This window comes from Colletotrichum higginsianum, chromosome 11, assembly GCF_001672515.1.
Source record: "Colletotrichum higginsianum IMI 349063 chromosome 11, whole genome shotgun sequence".
NCBI lineage: Eukaryota > Fungi > Ascomycota > Sordariomycetes > Glomerellales > Glomerellaceae > Colletotrichum > Colletotrichum higginsianum.
In genome coordinates, this window is record NC_030963.1 from 607,105 (window position 1) to 626,251 (window position 19,147).

Below are 19,147 nucleotides of genomic sequence, written 5' to 3' on the forward strand. Positions count from 1 at the left end.
GGGCTGAAGACTGACTGGTTAAGTGGCTGGAGGACATGGGAGGTATGTAGTGGCAAGAACAATAGGTGGATATTGTTAATATAGTAGAGCTATATAAATTCCGTTATTGTGTGACTCCTATGGCTATTAACAACCAGCAGTCTGGCCTCCTCCTTGCCCTCCTTGCCCTGGGAGGCAGTCTGAGGGATGAAGACCTTCTGCAGCCATTCAACTGCAGTGTCGTCTGTAGTCCATCTATTCTCTGTTGCAGTGAACTGCCATCCTTCATAAGGGCCAAGGTCTAGAGGAAACTACTGCTGCTGGACTGTCTTGCCCTTATATATAATGAGGGGATCAAGGGCATGGCCAAGGGCAGAGATGCATTCGATAATGGATACCTATGCCCTTGATCCAGGCTGTTTCTTGCGAATAGACTTCGTCTCAGATATGCCCAGCACCAGCCTATTAGATCCTTGGCCCTCAAGGATACTAGTCTCATCCATGTTGTATCTATTGGCTGGTTTAATGCCCTTGACCTCTGGTATGGCGAGGAGTTTGAACCAGTCCCTGATAACCTCAGTAGATGCTCTATTAACACGTCTAGAGTCAATAGGGCGACTTCTCTGGACCTTGATAGATGGGTTTCTCCTTATGAAGGCTTGGATCCATCCTTTCCCTAGAGGATCTGTGTCCCCTATAGCATGAAGGATCCTTTCTGCGAATACCTTCACTTGCTGATGGGTTGGGGCAAGGCCAAGGGCATGTTGAATCCGTACCCACTGGGCCAGCTTATCCTCCTGACTAATAGAGAGTCTTTGATGGTCTGCAAAGGCAAGAGGCCTTGCCTGGGCACCCTTTAATTGATCCTGAAGGGTAGTCCTTGGGATCCCATAGGTAAGGGCAGCCTTCCTTAGGCTGACGCCGTTGGTGCATGCTTCGATAGCTTGATTGATCTCATTTTCGGTATATCCGACCATAAGGTATAGAGAAAGGTGTGTGCGAAAAATGAAGGTATTTGGATGAAGGTTGAAAATGTTGTGATGGTTAGAAAATAGAGGGCAGTCATGGTGTTGAGGGGAAATGAGGCATTTTTGGGTGGCCGGAATGGGGGGGTGGCCGGAAAGTGGGTATGTTGACTTATGTCATTCCCGATTTACAGCGACGGCGACGACTTTGCTACGTCTTTTGGAGATATACTGAAATTCAGAGCCGATACACGACAGCTCGCGACGACAACACTGCGCCGCATGGCCGAACAGTTCAAATTTGAGTCTTCGCTCCTAACAGCTGTCTCATCCGCCAACACAAGCCCCCCTGAGAGTCCTATTCTCGATAATGCCTACTTTGGTGCCCATCTTCGTGTAGAGAGAGATGCTATGATCAATTGGAGCCCGACCATGGAAATGTGGGCATGGTCCGACTACGGCAAGCAGACCAGAGCGTACACGGAGCAGGCCCTGAACGCGAATCTCTCTCTGATCTACGTGGCATCCGGCGAAACGGCTCATGTCGAGACCTTCAAAAAGGAGGCTGCGACCAAGGGGATCACCGTCGTCAAGAAGCAGGATGTTCTGGGCAAGGACATAGAAAAGCTTGACAAGCTGGCTTGGGACCAGCAGGCCCTGGTGGATTACCTGGTGATGCTCAGGGCCTCGCAGTTTGGCGGGGTGGCTCATTCGAGCTTTGCGTGGAACGTCGCCTTGAAGAGGCATCTTTTTGTTAAAGACCTGAAGAAGAGCTATCTCGATGGGCCGCAGATGTTGAGTGATGAGTTTAGCCAGGTGTATGGCGAACTAAGGAGGTACCCCGAGTATGCATTGTGTTTGTGGCCCTAGACGTCTGCAGGTCGAAATGTAGAGCAATTCATATTCTAAAATGATGCACCTAGGAGGCCTAGGAGGCAGCGCTGCTTCAAAGTAACGTGAACAAACATCTGAGCAAGTAACCCTAACATACGAGAGGAGTATTTTTGTCAGTAACTATATGAAGCCACGAAGACTCGTCATGGTTATTGGTCCACCACAACGCAGTCATCACAGCGAGCGTTGTGCACATTCAACCAGCCGGGGCAGTCAACGCCGTGCTTGTATCAGTTTACACAAGGATAGCAGTCCACAGTGGTGAAGTGACGGTGACGAACTAGGAAAAGGCAAGATGTGAGCGTGGTAAGTGGATGATCTTGAGCGCGGCCACTGTCCGGGCTTCAATGGCTTTTTATGTTTTAACAACACCTAAGGACAGTCGTGCTTTTCTTGCAGTCTATCCATATCCAAATTGTAAGACACTGCGCCTTGATTGGGTGTAATTGCCAAGGCCCTGCTGTCTGACGGGGAAACTGCGACGCAGCCAATCACGTCAGACGTTGTCAACGACACACCTCCCTTGGCTAGCTTCTGCCAACTCCTCTGAATCAAGTAGTGTGCCACATTCTGCTGCACCCAAAAACACAGCAAACAAGGAGCGGTTACTTGGCTCTCTGCGCTTTGCCACTTTGCGAAGGCGCTCCAACAGACCGCCTTGAACGTGTTGCCACCCAGCCAATCGCGGCGCGCCCGCCTTGATGCGCCCCGCTAAAGCGAGGAGAGCGAACAGGGTGATTGTGTGGTTCACTCATCTGCTTTAATCTAGGCCACAGCCTGAGCATTCATACCGTCCCATGCAGTTACTCGAACAGGAACGGTGTGCAGACCAAGAAGGAAGTCGACCTTTTAAGACTATGCCGCAGCCTTTAGTGGTGTAATAATGCAAGCCAGATCTGGCGCTTGGTCACTGTCGAGCATGGGCCGCAGAGAGGCTACAGGGGCCAGGGCCAACAAGGCCAACAGTCCTCCGCAGTGTCCCTTCTTAGCTGCGGCTGCTGGGCTGCCTCAGGGTACAGATGAACCGCCACCCCACTGCACCGAAGTAACTCCCGGGTATGAATCTGCATAATCCGTCCAACTAACATAGTTTCGTTGTGAGTCGAGCCTGGCCGCAGGGATCGTTCTCATTGAACGCGGGTCGGTGGCTGCTAGCGAAGCCTGTCGGGACGGAGAAGGTGGGAAGAGTGTGGTTGGATTCGTCGGACCTGGGGCATGACGGAAGGCTTGAGCGAGCTCTGGAGCGGCCCTATAGCGTCTATTATTGGCGAGACTGCTGATGAGAGTGACATCCAACCCTTTGATGCCTTGTTTCAACTTGGACCGTCCGCTCCGTTCGCGTTGGGGCATTGGCGGTTGTACTTCCGCCATCCGAGGCACCACCCTGAGATAGCGGCATTTTCGGGGCTTGTCTTGCAGACATGAGAAATGGGAAATCCGACAGGGTCGGTCGGGCGATATCGGTGTTTTACACACCCGGGGTTGATGCAGAAGAACAACACACAAGGGCTCCTCCGAAACCCCTTGCTACCAAGCTTGCAGATAAAATGTCCTTGTCGATAACTAGGGGTTCTTTGCAGACCCTTAGTGGGATGTAGTCGTGTACGTCTTCTGGCGAGCACGCATGAGAGTGCCTGCTGGAAAAGAACGAACAGGGTAGAAATGATTAAGACTAGAGTCAAACCAGTTATCATTTGTGATTACCTAAGGCAACTAATTGACAGTCCCGCGCGGACCAAAGCAAGAAATGGCTTCGGACTGCTGAGACGTAGACATCTTTAGGATAATACAACCACCCCAAGTCCCATCCCTGCAGGACAAGAAAGTAGCTTTCTACACCAGTGAACAACGAAGTCTTCTAAAACGCTGCCTTAGAGATGAAGATTGCTATCATCTAGCATACATTAATATTTACTTGCAACTCGACCCTTAGCTATAGGCATAAACAAGAATCACTTCTCTAAGCTCCGCCTAATACAGGTATAAGGGTTATTAGGGGAAAGTGTTGAATGGACTTTGTACGTGCACGCAGGTACTGAAAATGTAGGGTGAACCAAAGAATGATATCTGTGACTGTCCTTCCTAACTACAAGATGGGCGTCGTACGAGACAGATATACTGTCTCGTCCGGGCCTGAGTCATTCGGGCCGAGCCAAGAGGTTGTTCCCCTGTGAATGAATGAGTGCTGCACAATCCAGTCTGTGCACTCTTTCCCTGAGTCGTAGGTGTCGTACGGTCATGTGAAAGTGTTATTCCAACAGAAAGACAACCTAGCCTATTCGATTAAATGCTTTTATTCAAGGACAATCGAGGGAAGGCACCATATGTAATAACGAAAAGAGCTAAATCGACTGTCCGCGTGGTTCTTTCGACAAGGTGGACGATACAAGGAAACTCGCTACGTGAACCCAGAGGATGTCGGGATTATCATGACCGCAAAAATAGCAGCAACACATAGACCATAGAACCACCTATCATGTTACCAGCTTTAGCAACCGAAAGTATGCGTCTTCAGGAAGGAGCCAACGGAGCATCACTGCGCCTCAAAGTTTCAGAAGGCCGGGGATCTCCTTCGACCTGTCCCCCACCAAATTATCTCTTGGGTGTGTCTCCCCTGCCCCACACATTTCTCATTTCTCACACAGATGTAAGCCCACTCCCTCTGGACCCACCAAACCTCGCCATTTGAACTCGGACAAGCAGACTATACTGTGTACATTGGTGAACGGCGGGGCTGGCAGATGCAGGGTTCTTTGAGCCTACCCCGTGTCAAAAAAAAAATCACTCCTCGCACGTCCACAGCCCACCTCGACAAAACACACCCTGCCGGGTCGGCCTGTCACTCCGCGGCGCCACCCCTTTGCAAACCAACCGGCGGGATTGTCGGAAAAGGGTGTGCTCAGAGACCCCTGCGGCAGAGCCGACGCAATAGCAGGAGAAGGAAGGCCAGCATGGCAGGCTTATCTGTTCCCAATGCAGGAAGTTGATCTGGCAAACCAGTCGCTCGCCTGGTGTGTGCCGCTGCCAGCCAGGCAAACCCTCACATTCAAGGAACCCTGCGTCTCGGTTGACTCCGACATGGCAGGGATCACGGTTCAAAGAAAGGAATACTGGGACTGGCTCGCATGTCCTTGGGCCGGCCAATCGCGGACCGCCCATGGACCCTTGTACGTCGGTTTCTGCGCGATCCAGTCAGGGGAGGAATTAAGCCCAAGAAAGGTTGGTTGTTGGAGGTGCTAGCTTGAGCCATTATCAGCTTTACTCCACCCTCGGCAAAATTGACGTAACTAACCCTGCAATCAATGGGATAAGTTCCGAAGGTGATCGGTTCTAGGAGGATAAGCTCCGAAAATGATCGGTCCTAATTGGATAAGTCATAAAGGTTAATCGGTTGTACTGCTTTGAATTACTTTAGAACCCTTTTGTCTAAAAATAGGCGTTGTTTGTAAGACAACTTGTTGAATAGAATTTGAAAACTATTGTAAAGAGTGTAATAGGTAAATAAACTTGCTACTGTGCTAAGGACATTGTAATCTAATCTTTTCACTGAGTTAACTATTAAGGCTAAACGATTTTAAATGAGAGTTTGACCTGTTAAAGTGTTGAAGTGTTTAAGTGAGCAAGCTGACAACCTAGGCCAGCCATCAGCCCCGCGCCCTTGGAATGATTAATTCGAGCTGTGGAATCAGCAAAAGTGCTGTAATGCTTACCTTGTAAAGCGGGTCCCTGAAACGACGGCTGAGACCGGCGCCCTTTCCTACTTTGCAGTGATACACTGGCGTTGAACAGTACCGTCGTTAGCATTCTTATTTTGACTTTATCTGACTTGTCTCGCCTTAGAAGCATAGCTCGGCGTGCTCCGGATCACGAATTAGCGTGTAACTCTTGATTAACGTTGTTGTATAAATACTATAAACTGTCACAGACTATTCAAGTTCTGCAGTAGGTCACAAGGGTTCATCGTCCCAGTCCATTTCTGTATTGTATTAGTTTACCAATTCATATCTCAAACTACAGCAACTATGCGTCTTTCTTTTTTTCTCAGCTTAGCATCATTCCTAGCTTCTGTTGCTGTTGCGCAACGCGGTCTAGGAGGTGTGTATCTTAACATACTATTAACTGATACTTTATACAGTTACGCTAACAGTATAATTCTGAAGGGGAATGTAGGGGTGACAACGACTGCATTAGGTGTGTAGGCGGCGTTACGCCTCTTATTTGCAAGAGAATGTTTAAGTAACATTTTATCAATATCTTAGTACCCCTTGCCTTCTTAACTGCCCTCCCTAAATGTGCTCTCCAACGGGCCTTTTGTGAACAGGTTCTTTCCGAACGCCATTGGCGTCATGCCTGTGGCGATGTCGACATCTTTGATGACGCGCTCTTGGATTCTGAGCGCGGCCTCTGGCTGGTTGAAGGCAGAAAAGTGACCCGCGTAGTAGAGCCGCGTGAACGAGAAGCCGTCAGCTTGTTTTGTCTCGCCCGGGATCTGGCCGTCGCTGTTGGCCGACAAGTTCACAAACCCGGCCATGGCCCAGTTAGCGGCACCCACGTTCGCTGCAACGACCTGGGCGCCAATCATGTTGCTGTCGTAGTCCGCGTCGCCGGTGAAAGGGGCGACGGTGACACTCTGCTGGAGCAGACTTGCCATGGACTTGGTAACAAGTTCGCCTGTGTGGCTATCGTCGCCGGTCGAGCTGAAGGCCATAGATGTCTGTACCGACGCGGTAGTAAAGTTGTTCGAGGCCCCGATAGCTGCTTGTATATCGGCTCTGTTGAGGTACGCGACGAAGTTTGATGACAGGAACGGATCTGGCAGCAAGAAGCGGATATCGTTTTCAGTACGCCGCGTGTTGATGTCCCAGAAATCTTCGACGTTCTGAATACAGAAAGCGTCGGCATCGGCGCAGACCTTGTTAGCTGGCTTGCTGTTGCAGGCCATCTGCCGATCCTGACACCTACCGGGACCGAACATGTTGGTAAAGAGCTGTTACTGGAGAGTGTCATTGAACGGCTTTATGTTGTAGGGGTTGCCCAGGAATACTGAGTAGTTCAAGTATGCACCAAACTGCACTCAGGTATCCATAAACCCATCTCTAATGGAAATATAATTAGAGGGTGATCTGGACAGTAATTAACTCATCGCCACAAACGGGAAATTTGATCCACGTCCTCCCCCGCCGCTTCTTTTCTCGCGCGCGGAGATGATTGGTAAAGCCTTTGGTGAGGCCTGTGGCGGGTTCTTGGGAGTTACCCATTTCTGTTATGTCTTCGGTTTTGTTTCCTCAGCTGGTCAAGAGAAAAAGGACACGGAAAGGGGTGTTAAAGTTGTATAAAATTCAGCAAGGCACCTAGAAGTCAGGATTGTAGTATATTAGACTTGAGGCTTGTATAAATCTTTCCAGGATGAGTTCAAGATAATCTCAGGTATACTTCCTGAGGCATATTTAGTATTTAAATTTATTTTATGGAACAATTATTCTTCGACTAACAAAGAGGCATCTATCTAGGATGAAGACTGTAACAGCTAGCACCCTGACGCCTTGGACCAGCGCCACTACTATGTAGACCTGACGTTAGTCCGAGCTAACTCGTTTCGGCATCATTACCCGCCAAGCACTGAAACCTTCAACGGGTTGACTTTCACGGGGACTGCTGCAAATAAGGTGATTGAACCTGATGGTAGTCAACTAGATCCGGTAGGCTTCGAAACCGAGCACTTTGTAGGCGTTCTTGTAGGCTGCGTTATTTTCTACACCCCAGTTGAGATGCACTGACCTACGAAGAACCAATATTACAATTTCATTACCAAACTGCTGGACTTAGCTGAGGTAACTTTTAGGATTGCAGCATCGCACCAACGCCAGCGCTGCCGTTAAAGCTATTAAATCAAATAACGCTAAGACTTAGCTAATGTAACTGCCTCTTTGCCAGTGTTGGTTACGTTGGCTTCTTACTCTAGTAAACTCTGACGAACCGCGTCGACGTTCGCCCATCCGTGTACTGCTATTGGGTGCATCCCCTCGCCGCCCTAGTTGTTCTCCTGCACCTCCATTTCGAAATCCCAGTTAAGACTTATAACATTATACCAACTGGGCTTTTATAAATCTCAAATTCCTATTCCTCTCCTGCTCTAGTATACTCTACTCTAGTATTCCGTTGCCGAGATTCCGGTGTCCTTGTATAACTATTGGCTAGATTTCTCAACTGATCCACTTTTGCGTTCGACGCGTTCCCCCAGCACTGCCATTGGCTGCAGTAGAGTGTCAGCCAACCACCTGGGTAGACAGTTGACGATAAGGTGTAGGCAGAATCACTTTTTACCTCTTGGTAAACATAGCAGTATGTTTAATAAGGCTGTTCTTTTGTAGTACATAAGTGTTAGTATAACTTCGACTTCACAGGGGCAAGGATGAGGCAATTCGCGATACGTGGCAATAGCAGTGATGCCGTATATCGTGGTGAAAAGCGTTGTGGTTGATTGAGGTTATCTAAGTGGGTGAGTACAGACATTGCAAGTCTAGATCAACCGCAACGCAAGGGAACAAAGGGATTATATCTGCAGAGGGCTAATGCTAAGTCTAATAAGATGTTTGCATTAACCTATCAACACGTCTATTATAGCAATAGTAAGACAGGTAGTTAGCTACTAAATAAAGAGATAACGTTGCCTGTAAAGTCTGTTATCCACCTGCTATAGAGGACACAAGATTTGCTTGCTGTGAAGTTGATAAACTCTAGAGACGCTATTACTGCAGCATTGCTGACAGAGGGGAGAAGGAGAGAGACCTACACTAAGGACTACAAGGCACTTGCATCTTTAAGGACCGCCATACTACAAGCCAAAATCACTGCAGTAGAGTTTATTATTTAATTATTCTCTTAACAACAGGATCTACACACCTAGACTTTTAGTAAGACTGCATTCGTTAGAGAGTATGAAATAAGAAGGTCTAGCTTTCTTAGCGATTAGTACTTAATACAACTAGGAGTTAGTTATTATAAGTGGCTGCTTTCTGCTCTCTCTAATTATTCCTTAGTCAATAGGAAAATCCTACAGCTTGTTTTAGAGACTAAAAGCCTCTTGCTAGAATACAGGATGCAGACTATAACTACACCATCCAAGTACAAGGCGTAGCTCCCGTCTTAGAACTCCTAGAGTCCAAGGAGAGTTATATTGTAGGCATGCAGGGTTACACAATAGGACTTTAATTTAGGCTCTTTAACCTAGATAAGTCGGTTTGCTGCAATTTTAATAGAAACAGCTAAATCTTCTACTCCTAGGAGTGTTGCATTGTAGCCAACATTAATGATGCGTACAAAAAGTTTACTTAGAGAGGCAATTCTAGTGCCTGTGTCTTCAACCTAGGGGGAAGGGCCGTCGCCATGGTCACAGGAGGAATAACACAGGACGACGTGCTTGCAGGGGGGGATAACTTCAATCTGGATCGTCTGATGGATGTCACCTATGCTACGCCTATAGAACGGCTTCTAGAGGATACAGAGGATTGCAGGCTGTTGTTAGAGATTATTTAAAGAGTTAAGAGGGTAGGAAGGCTATGTATAGCATCTAGAAGCTAGGAGGCCAGCCAGCTTACGCAGTTTTCATTCTTCTAAATCTAATACATCTATCGCTGTATGTGTCTTTTGTAGTAGTAGAGGCGTGGTAACTGAACTATGCAACAATGAAAACGGATCCTTACCTTTGCAAAACAGGCTATAGATCGGATCTAAGGATCTTGTCGTCAGCTTAGGGTCTACCCCTGTAAGCTGACTGCAAAGTGCTGACATCAGTGGATGGCAAACGGGGCGGGGCTGCAGAAGGCGATCGACAAGAAAAGACAAAGACAGGTTCTACAGCTGACTAGTAAAGTTTACTTTACAGACAATAGCTTCAGGAAATAATAAAGAATCTCTAAGTCCTCTAAGAATTGTACTATAGAGCCCTAAACAAATACTACGCGACTGGTGACTAACAACCTTTCTCTATCTTCACGCCATCCTTAAAATTGTCCTCCTAGGCATGGCAAGATGGTCCTACATAAAACGGACGACGCAGGCAAGACAGCGCAGATGCTTGTTCTCTTAGGCAATCAAGTCCTTGGCCGGCTGGCTGAGCAGGTGACGCAGCGACTTGCATTTGTTGATGGCGCAGGGAGAAACGAGATGGATGATGTTGGCCGTCTGCAAGAGAGAAGAATGTTAATAGCATAGCTTGACAGGGTGGGGATGGATGCAACTTACCTAAGGGTCATTAGGGCTCAGCGTCTGGCAGTATTCCTCTAGATTGCAGCCAGGCAACGTCATCAGAACAGCGTTAATCCCAGTCTTGCCGGCACGACATTGGCGGAGAAGGTGGATTCTGAAAGATGTGTCGCCATCTTCCGCAGATCACCAGAGGCGGACTTTGATGTCGGAGGGGAATTGAAAGTCTTTAAGATAGTCCGAAACAACCAGCAGGAACTCCACGCTGTACTCGGGGATCACCTAGACGCCCGGCTTGTACACTGTTTTGGCCTCGGGGACTTGATCGAAGGCACAAAGGTGGTTGTCTCGAGCATTGAGCGGCTCGTCGACAACCATAGAGCAATTGAGCCAGTCGACGTTGGCGGTGATGTCACTAGCGTTCTTCTTGAGGGTGAAGTTGTTTGGCTTGTCCGGCGTGATGCGGCTGCAGTTGAGCTCGCCGTAGACGACAGGACAGTCGAGCGCGTCCTTCGCGTCGCTGGCGACGTGGTCCACACTGGATTCGGCCATTTCTAAGGCTGGCGCAATGACATAAGTCAGCATGAAGAAGAGGTGCAAATGATGTAGAAGCACAACTTACTATGGTGGTACAGAAGAAGCGTGAACGTAGTTCTGCGTTGGTATTCGTGTGAGGTCCTGCGATCGTGGTAGTTTGGCAGAATTGGTCGCCGAAATGAATGCATGGCTGTTCAAGTCCCACGTGATTTCGTTTCGTGACGCCATCCACTTGGTATTCACTACTTGCTCCTGCCAGGAAACTTTTTTCCATTATGATTTGAATCTCAGTATCTAGTACGTTTGCGGACCTTCATTTTTCAGTAGAGTGTGCCCCCCCCCCCCCGGTGAAAGCGACGAGTTCCCCTAGGAGGCCATCCCCACCAAATAGGCTTTCGCGGCCGAACGGCTGTTCCTGATATTCCTTATAGTACACGTAGGAACTGAGGGGTTGGCCTGACCTATCAACGCGGCTTGAGGCCTGATCACGTGCATTGATGTCTTTGACGGCCCTAAAATGCATGCAATAGATGGCCACTTTCAACCCGTCCAGCCCCATTCCAGCAAGTTCGTATGTTGTGACTAGTACTTTGGTGTATCCCTTTGGTTTGTTATCCTCCGCATAGGAACGAAACCAGTCGAAGAGCTCTTGGCTGTCCTTGTTCTACATGTTGGACTGCATTAGGGCGGAAATAATGGAATCGTGCCTGACGTGCCTTTTAGACCACAGTTGAATGAGGTATGCGAGGCACAGTTGTATTGTGAACACAATGACGCTCTTTGGACCCTTGAACCCATCCCAGCATTCACCATCATACAGATACACTTCACTGTCGCCCTTTGCCATGTAACAAATATCTTCTACTGTCTTGGAGAATCAGTCGTTCTATATCTTAGTAGTTTTTCATCCCTGATGGATGGTATCGATGTGGCGGTGGGGGTGTTAAAACTGTCGTACTTTGACCTTAAGATATGCGCCAAGCAAATAAAGCTGATGCTCCTCTCAAATACCATGTCCAATTTCGAAAACTTGACTTTCTTTTACATTTGGTATTTCCTGTCTCCATGAGAGGACCTATGCAAACAGTGATTGTTTGAAGATCATGCTGTGAGGCCCATTCCTTGGTTTTGGAGTAATTTATCCCGCTCTATAGAACCTGCTTGTTCTCCTTCCATACTCTGTCGAATTGTAGACGTATCTTATTTGCTTCATTTGGGGTAAGGTACTTTGGACAGATCTGCAAGACAAGGCGTTCATATCCTGTGGGGTCATCAGTCATCTGTCCAACAGGCCTCAGATGTAAGATGTATTCAGATGTCATAGTAGCCAACTGTTTCCGGTGACCAAGATCGTCCATATGCTGACCAGCAGCCTCCTGACTCTTGAAGTGACTAGTACAAGTGTCGCAACCGAATTGAGAGTCAGGTAGAGTCACAGCCAGCGACTTCCGATGACCAAGAGCTTTCATGTGCTGGTCAACGGCTTCTCGGTTCTTGAACTGACGAGTACAGGTGTTACAATTGAAGTGAGAGTCAGGTAAAGTCACAGCCAACGGCTTCCTAATTCTTGAAGTGATGAGAACAGGTGTCACAGTTGAATTGGAAGACATGGTACTCTGGACCTAACTTGAGGGACGTACAGCCACCCCTTGTAGGTCATTCCAGTCAGATCCCTAATGGGGTGCAAGCACCTGGTATAGAGGGATACAGAGCGGATTTGATCTACAGGATAATGCCACAGTCCACAGGCAGTATATTTGTAAGTAGCTGTAGTAACTACTTTGAGTATCCATCACAGAGATACGAAAACAAAAAAGGCCTGTTGGCCGCCGGCCTGATCAGGCTTTTGGAGATCAGGTTATCGTCACGCCGGCGCATAGGTTTTTAGCCTAAGCGTAGATCTTAGCTCAGCTGCGATACCTGGAAGGTCACTACGGGCTCAGCCGGTTACACTAGGGGCTGTTGGTGTTAGAACTTGCCACTTTCAATTACATAAAACTGGCACTTTACCTGGACGGTTCCTCATCAGCTTCTGCGAGCTTAAACTTCTTGTTCTTTTTACATTTGCCCTTAACAGCGCACTCCTATGTGACTTTGATTAACCCATCCTGTTCTTCAAAGTAAGAAAGAGAAACTTACATTTACAAACGTGGCTTCTTCATCCGCATCTACGTAGCAATACCCTTTCTCATAAATACCCTGGACACCTCGACCCGCCCTTTTCTGACATGCTATCGATGTGTCTTCGATGTTTCTTTGCCAGCCATGGCTGATGCAGCTTAAGAGACGTAAGCATGTGTGGATATCAGTGGTGTTAGAAGTTAAGTTAACATACTGGCACTTCATTGCCTTATTGGTTACCGCGGCAGCTGCAAGCGTGGTAATGGCTAATAGAGCAAGTAACTTCATTTTGCCTGATAGAGTTGGGTTATAAAAAGAGTAAAAGATTGGGTTGTGTCTATAGTGGTGTAGAATAGACTGCTTTACAGAAGCGGCTGTGACGGCTTTTAAATGGTAGAGAAATTATAACAGAAAGTAAATGATTTGATATGCAATAAACAGCTCTATAGAACATTAATAATAAGATGTCCTGGAAATTACTTTGTAAAAGCTAGACTAGTCTTGTGGAACCACGTAACGCTAAAAGCCTCTTACGACTAAACTTTAAGGAATTTTAGTTTACGCAAAGCTTTTAAACCATGTTAGTGTATTAAATAGGTTATTTGCCTTAGTAGGAAAGAATAGGTAAAAGGTGGCTATAGGTATAGTACGTAATCATTTTAATAAGCTAGACTTACATGGATAATTTATGTATATAATTAAACTGCATATATACAAATACGAACTTGTGGGCTATTTTCACCTCCTCAAGGATTTTAAAGGTAGGCAGCAAGGGTCCCACTGTTATCTATTAGGTAAATTTTTTAAAATAAACAGTAATGATTAAACTTCTACTGCGCTACCTTTTAAAATGCTAGAGGGGGTATATTAGAGATGGGTACTAAGCCTCTAATTCATGCAACTATAATGCATGACGGTAATATCAATAAATGGCGCTGTGGGCTTTTGCATTTTTGCTGATTTATATTGGCGAGAGTAGATCTACTGATGGTATCATTTAATATAGAGTTCTGCCAATGAAATTTTCTTTGTAAAGCTTGATTATGGTCTGTTGCACTAGCACGATGGTATCCGGCAAGAGTAAAAGCTCCCTGCTAGGTATTTTCTACCTACCCCAACCCTCACACCCCCACTGACAGTACTTCACTCGATGGCTCATCTGGTTGCAAATCTATCAGCGCAAAAAAAAAAATGAAAAAGGCCCGAAAGAGGCAGATTTGCCTAACATAGGCAGTGGTGCTCTTTGCCAGTTGCCTTGTCTTATCTGTAACCTACTTGCTCGACTCCTCCCTAAGAGCCTCAACGGAAAGCATTGTCGCCTCACTGCATTATCGTCGTCAACTGCAATCTTTGGCTACAAGAGAGCAGGTTCAACGCAATAGATGGATTATGATGACCTGTAGGGTCAGGTCTAGATACAAGAGGGAACGTTAAGAAGAGGATCAAGAGATCGCGCTGTGCGAGCAGCGCGTCGCCGCAATGAAAAGGGGTTATAGCTTCGCCATAACTTGCAGTACCCTTAACACCAATCTGGCATACGATCCTGTGACATGTACTAATGTAAGAAAGTACTTTTAAATGGCTTTTAGTACTAGTTTAACATAAGTGCATGCCTTGCGCATTTTATTATTAGAGTATTTAGTGCATTCAAAGTTTATTTACGTAATATATTATATATCTTACTATATACTAACGTACATGATAGTTAAGCGAGCGCGCCAGACATATTAAATTGTACTAAGGCAGTTTAGGCCTAAGTTAGTAGAGATAGTACGTAGGCTAAATGTTACTTCAAACGTTTTAGGCTCTTATTTGGCCTAGCACATGTGAAGAAGGAGCTTACAATATTAAATGCAATTGCTATAGTGCAAATACCTCCTCCTCCTGAAGGATGGATCTGTTGCCTACACGGAGTTGTTTGAGACGGAGACAAGTTAATTGGAATACTCTTTATTTGGATTGACACGAAGGGAGTGCTGTTAGAGCAAGAGCTGACTAGAGTTCACTTGATCTGAGGAAACATTGGAAGACACAGATCAGCATATCTCTAGAGAAGCTACACGAGGGTGGTGCAGCATACACATATTTTAGTCCCTACGATTTGTAAAGTTATCCAAAGCGTAGGAGTTTAACCCCTGTATTTTGATGATTGTCTTGGTTTACTTCTATGCCTGCATGACAACTTCCCTCTTGCCTATTTTTTTCTTGGCATCTGCTGTTAATGAATCAGGTAGTAAACCACCACAATACTTAACAGCTGAAAATTCTTCGCTTCTCTGCTCTGAGCCCTTCCGCAATGGCTACACAGCCTCCAGCGGGCATCAGACCGCTGCTAGCCTTACCAGCTGGCCCTAATCAGGGCTTTGGGCCGCCTCTAGAGCTAACCTCTCTATTAAGGGCTAAACGCCGCCGCAATACCGAGACTTAGTCATTCCGGCCCAGCCTCGCGGGAAGCCAGCCTAACGCCTTCAATTCGGCTTCCCCAACGGCAAAGGGGCCCCCGATCACAACTCCAGCTAACTCCTTTACTCTGTAGGATCATAGCCTCTAACACCTAACAAGGGATATTTATTTTAGCCTGATACTATAATACGAGTTATTTCTAGTGGGGCGTGCTCACGCATAGAGGTTAATCCCTTTGACAATAAGCGGCTTAGCACCAAGGTGGAGGCCATTGAGGATATCCATATACACCAGGTTGACCATATACGAAATGGTTTCCAACCCACATTCCAGGGGCGACCTGAGAACTGCCAGCCCCACCAGATCCTGACCCATCCGCCAACAATCTCCTTGCTATTTTATACTTTGGCTCGTCTGCATCCATATCAACTTGCTTTGCAGCATTGTCAGGATTGGCTTTCACTTCAAGGGCAAAGAACATGAAGTTATCAGCATTCCGGATCATGTCTGAGTCATCTAGAAGCAAGCATCTTTAATAACCAACCATCTTGTTAGTACTCAATATATAAATCTTCAGTATTCTGTATTCAGGATACTAAAGTTGGATTGAGTCTACTTACTTGTCTTCTTCATAAGCTACATCAGTGGCTCTCCATGATGACCCAACCACTCCAGCAAGGTGGGTCATTTCATGTAGTAATGTTTCTCCGCCAGTGAGACGACGAGTGCGCCACATTCTCCAGCTTCTGAATAGTTCCTCGTAGTCGCTGGGCGATTGAAAGTACAAGGGGCACAACTTTACGTAGCCACCTTCATTTCCAGCCAAAGCCATGGTGCCGTCGCATCCCGGTTCTTCTCTCAGGCTGGGGCAGCCTATCACTACAGCATCACTGCCGGAGTCTAGATCGGATACGTATGCTTTGGTTTCATCGCCGAGATCCCATATACTGTTGTAGACATTCCTTCTAATGGAATTGGCTGTCTCTCGATTTGCGTTATTAGCTAGATTGGATTGTTAGCTAGGTTTGCCCAGACACCAGGAAGCAAATGTCAATGCAAATTATACCTCCAAACCATGCAATATACGCTGCAGTTGTTTCGGATTTGTCCTTCAGTAAAAAGTTGAAAGCAGAGGCTGCAAGTTTCCGCATCCAAGAAATGTCATAGTCGATCTTTGATACCTCCGATTGGCTGCAGTAGTGTTCGCTGGCTTTGCCAATGTTTCCGCCAACAACTACAATTCGTCCCAGGCTCTGTCTCTTAGCAAACGAGCGAGAAATTGTGGTCTCTGAAAGCGAGTCTGGCGATAAGTCTACGACATAAGCCAGCGCCGAAGATGCGAGGAGGGTGAGAACGGCGTTTCGTTGCAACAGCATGATTGAAAATGACCTAAGAATGTCTTTTTCATGGCGGGTAGGGGAAGGGGAGGATAATATATCTGATCTAAGAGTTTCTTTTATCTGTCACATTAGTCTGTGGCTTACGCTGGGAGTACTTTTAGTACCTTTAAACATATAATAGTACGATGGTACCCGGCTGAAGTTTTTGCCCCCTGTCAGGTAACTAACTTTTAAGCCCCTGGTCCTAGTAAAGCACTTCAGCCAGCCTACTAGCTGCTAGTCCTGCATTATTCTAGCTAGGGGAGACTAGAGGGCCTGCATATAGTAGGCCTACTTATCACCTTAGTAAAATGTAACCTAAAGTCTCATAGTTGCAGCTAAAATTAAACTAGCCTCCTTTTAAAGAAGGTCTTATAACCTAGGTTTACTTTAACTATCGTTGCTATTAACAACTTTTAATTCTCTTTTTATTATCAAAGTATTTATTTATGCTTTAATTATATAACTTACTATTATACTCTTACCAAGAAGGTTACTAACAAGCTATTATAGTTTCAGTACAATTTACTAAGTAAAGACCTTAGCTACCCATTAGTTGAAATACTACTATTAAGTATAACGTACACGCATAGCGAGTCGGCCAACATAGCGAGCCGGCCACTCCTTATCGCTAGAAAAAGCCCCTTTTCTAACTATTTATTAAAAAGTAGATTCTTAACTAATAAAGACCTAGTTTTTAGTATTAGATAACGATAAGAGTTAGATTTTAAGAAATAATATTGTAGAAATTATTGTCTCTTCCTAACCCTAGGTTCTTAGTAATCCTCTTATCTAGAGGCCTAGATAAGAGGTAAGCTTAGTAATATAGGCTAGAAAGAGATAATAATTTTAATACTATTATTTCTTAAAATCTAACTCTTATCGTTATCTAATGCTAAAAACTAGGTCTTTATTAGTTAAGAATCTACTTTTTAATAAATAGTTAGAAAAGGGGCTTTTTCTAGCGATAAGGAGTGGCCGGCTCGCTATGTTGGCCGACTCGCTATGCGTGTACGTTAACTATAATAAAAAGGCTCCTAAATATGTACTACTTTGCTATATAGGTAATATAATAGCTTATTTCCTTTAGATAATAACAGCTTACTACCTTTATCCTTGTAGGACTAGTCTTCTTTTGAGTAGTGTTTACATTAGCTTCTAATTCCAGCTGTTGTAGACGTTATGTCAGCTAAGCTAATGTTCAGCTGATTAGAGCTGTGCAGCATGCCAAGCAGGAAATCGCCGTCAACAATAGAAACAAACACAAAAGAGGGCTACTATTCGGATATTACCGTGGGATGATCAGTATGGGCTCTCCGTTCCTGGAAACACCGCAGTCAAACTTTTTCTCAGTTCCACTGCTTAGCGCAGGGGCTAAGCTTAATAATATAATCGGGACTCTCGAAGACCAATTCAGTCGAGAAACTCAGGCTCCATTCTTTAAGGAAGAGCTTGCGTGGATAACGTCGTACTTCAGCTGGATATAGCTTCTCTTTCTTGCGCGCAGCCTGCATCATCTTTTCGACGCCGCATCTAGCTACTCTACAATCCTAGAGGTTGAGGGCATCATATTCCTGCGAAATCCTTCTTACACTCTCTTCGTTGTTACCTACTGCACCTCCCTTGTACCATTCTTTAACCATGCACTGATCCCTCACCACTTTGTCCTGGCTCTTGGCTGCTTCGGTCGCGGCCATACCTCTCGCGACACAACTCAGTCGTGGCCTCACCTCACTGGATCAGACAAAAGGAGGCGTCACCGAAGTTTCTCTTGCTGAACGGAACGAACTTAAGGACAAGAACGACGGCGGAGCGCACATTCAACTGCCTATCAATGGTTCACTAGTCGGCCGAGACATTAAAAAGGGTTGGTACAGCCAAGAGGAGTCGGCGATGCTTCAGAAAGAGTCTGAAATCGACGTCAACTTCTTCAAACTCTTGGACACCCTTGACCCACTCGGCCGGCTTCTGGACCAAAACCATATCCCTTGGACCGTTGCCGGCGGCCTTGCTCTGAAGATTCATGGACAACCTCATCGTTACACCACTGATATCGACATCGTCGTTCAAACCACCATGCCTGAGCTGAAGACTGCATTGAGCAATGACAGGAAACTCCTCTTTCCTAGGGCTGGATGGCCGAGCGATTCTCACTTACGGGTCTAGCTTCTTGGTGTCGACGCTGCCGCACGTCTTCATTCTGTGCCGCCTCCACAGATCATTAAAGTCCCACCCAACCAAGAATCAAGTTTCAACAACTGGCTGTTTGATAGTACCCCTAGCCACACAGTATAGGGTTAGATGCAGCAGAAATAGAGTCATCAGGCGAATTGCAAGTGTATCGTAGTGCCAGGACTAATCCAGTCATATGGTCCTTTTTCCTAGCTAGAAATACACTAACGTTTCGGTTAGTTTCTCAATTCGCCAAGTTTAAGCAAGAAACCAATAATTAGCATTCGGCTGAAAAAAAGACGTAGATAACATGTGAGACGGACGGGGGATAGAAAGGAGACTGGGGACTTTACTTTTTCCGCTGTGGCTACAAAAAGAGCTCTAAGATACAGGTCATCTCGAAAGAAGAGTTCCTCAATTCCGATGTGGTCATCTTACCCATTCTGAGTTCTCTTGGCGGCACTGCTACTGTTTCCGTCGCCAAGGGCTACT

At 46.2% G+C, this 19,147-nt stretch overlaps 7 protein-coding genes across 7 annotated transcripts; 2 read left to right on the top strand and 5 right to left on the bottom strand.

The window, feature by feature from the left end:
* Nucleotides 1–1,226: 1,226 nt before the first annotated feature.
* On the top strand, nt 1,227–1,814 carry CH63R_14512 (Alternative oxidase; the record flags this gene model as incomplete). The annotated part of the gene is made up of 1 exon (XM_018309486.1): nt 1,227–1,814. The coding sequence occupies one exon, from the start codon at nt 1,227–1,229 to the stop codon at nt 1,812–1,814; it is 588 nt and encodes a 195-aa protein (XP_018150729.1).
* A 4,297-nt stretch (nt 1,815–6,111) lies between these two features.
* On the bottom strand, nt 6,112–6,813 carry CH63R_14513 (Carboxypeptidase S1; the record flags this gene model as incomplete). The annotated part of the gene is made up of 1 exon (XM_018309487.1): nt 6,112–6,813. The coding sequence occupies one exon, from the start codon at nt 6,811–6,813 to the stop codon at nt 6,112–6,114; it is 702 nt and encodes a 233-aa protein (XP_018150730.1).
* A 1,614-nt stretch (nt 6,814–8,427) lies between these two features.
* On the top strand, nt 8,428–9,374 carry CH63R_14514 (uncharacterized protein; the record flags this gene model as incomplete). Its single annotated transcript, XM_018309488.1, has 4 exons — nt 8,428–8,467; nt 8,549–8,699; nt 8,930–9,017; nt 9,174–9,374. The coding sequence occupies 4 exons, from the start codon at nt 8,428–8,430 to the stop codon at nt 9,372–9,374; spliced, it is 480 nt and encodes a 159-aa protein (XP_018150731.1).
* Nucleotides 9,375–10,325: 951 nt separating this feature from the next.
* Nucleotides 10,326–10,768, bottom strand: CH63R_14515 (uncharacterized protein; the record flags this gene model as incomplete). The annotated part of the gene is made up of 2 exons (XM_018309489.1): nt 10,326–10,603; nt 10,666–10,768. The coding sequence occupies 2 exons, from the start codon at nt 10,766–10,768 to the stop codon at nt 10,326–10,328; spliced, it is 381 nt and encodes a 126-aa protein (XP_018150732.1).
* Nucleotides 10,769–11,728: 960 nt separating this feature from the next.
* Nucleotides 11,729–12,989, bottom strand: CH63R_14516 (EC12a protein; the record flags this gene model as incomplete). Its single annotated transcript, XM_018309490.1, has 4 exons — nt 11,729–12,146; nt 12,221–12,271; nt 12,591–12,664; nt 12,720–12,989. The coding sequence occupies 4 exons, from the start codon at nt 12,987–12,989 to the stop codon at nt 11,729–11,731; spliced, it is 813 nt and encodes a 270-aa protein (XP_018150733.1).
* Nucleotides 12,990–15,354: 2,365 nt separating this feature from the next.
* On the bottom strand, nt 15,355–16,480 carry CH63R_14517 (24 kDa metalloproteinase; the record flags this gene model as incomplete). The annotated part of the gene is made up of 3 exons (XM_018309491.1): nt 15,355–15,634; nt 15,725–16,106; nt 16,171–16,480. 3 exons carry the CDS (start codon nt 16,478–16,480, stop codon nt 15,355–15,357), a joined length of 972 nt encoding a protein of 323 aa, XP_018150734.1.
* A 1,845-nt stretch (nt 16,481–18,325) lies between these two features.
* On the bottom strand, nt 18,326–18,682 carry CH63R_14518 (uncharacterized protein; the record flags this gene model as incomplete). Its single annotated transcript, XM_018309492.1, has 2 exons — nt 18,326–18,608; nt 18,642–18,682. The coding sequence occupies 2 exons, from the start codon at nt 18,680–18,682 to the stop codon at nt 18,326–18,328; spliced, it is 324 nt and encodes a 107-aa protein (XP_018150735.1).
* Between the last annotated feature and the right edge of the window lie 465 nt (nt 18,683–19,147).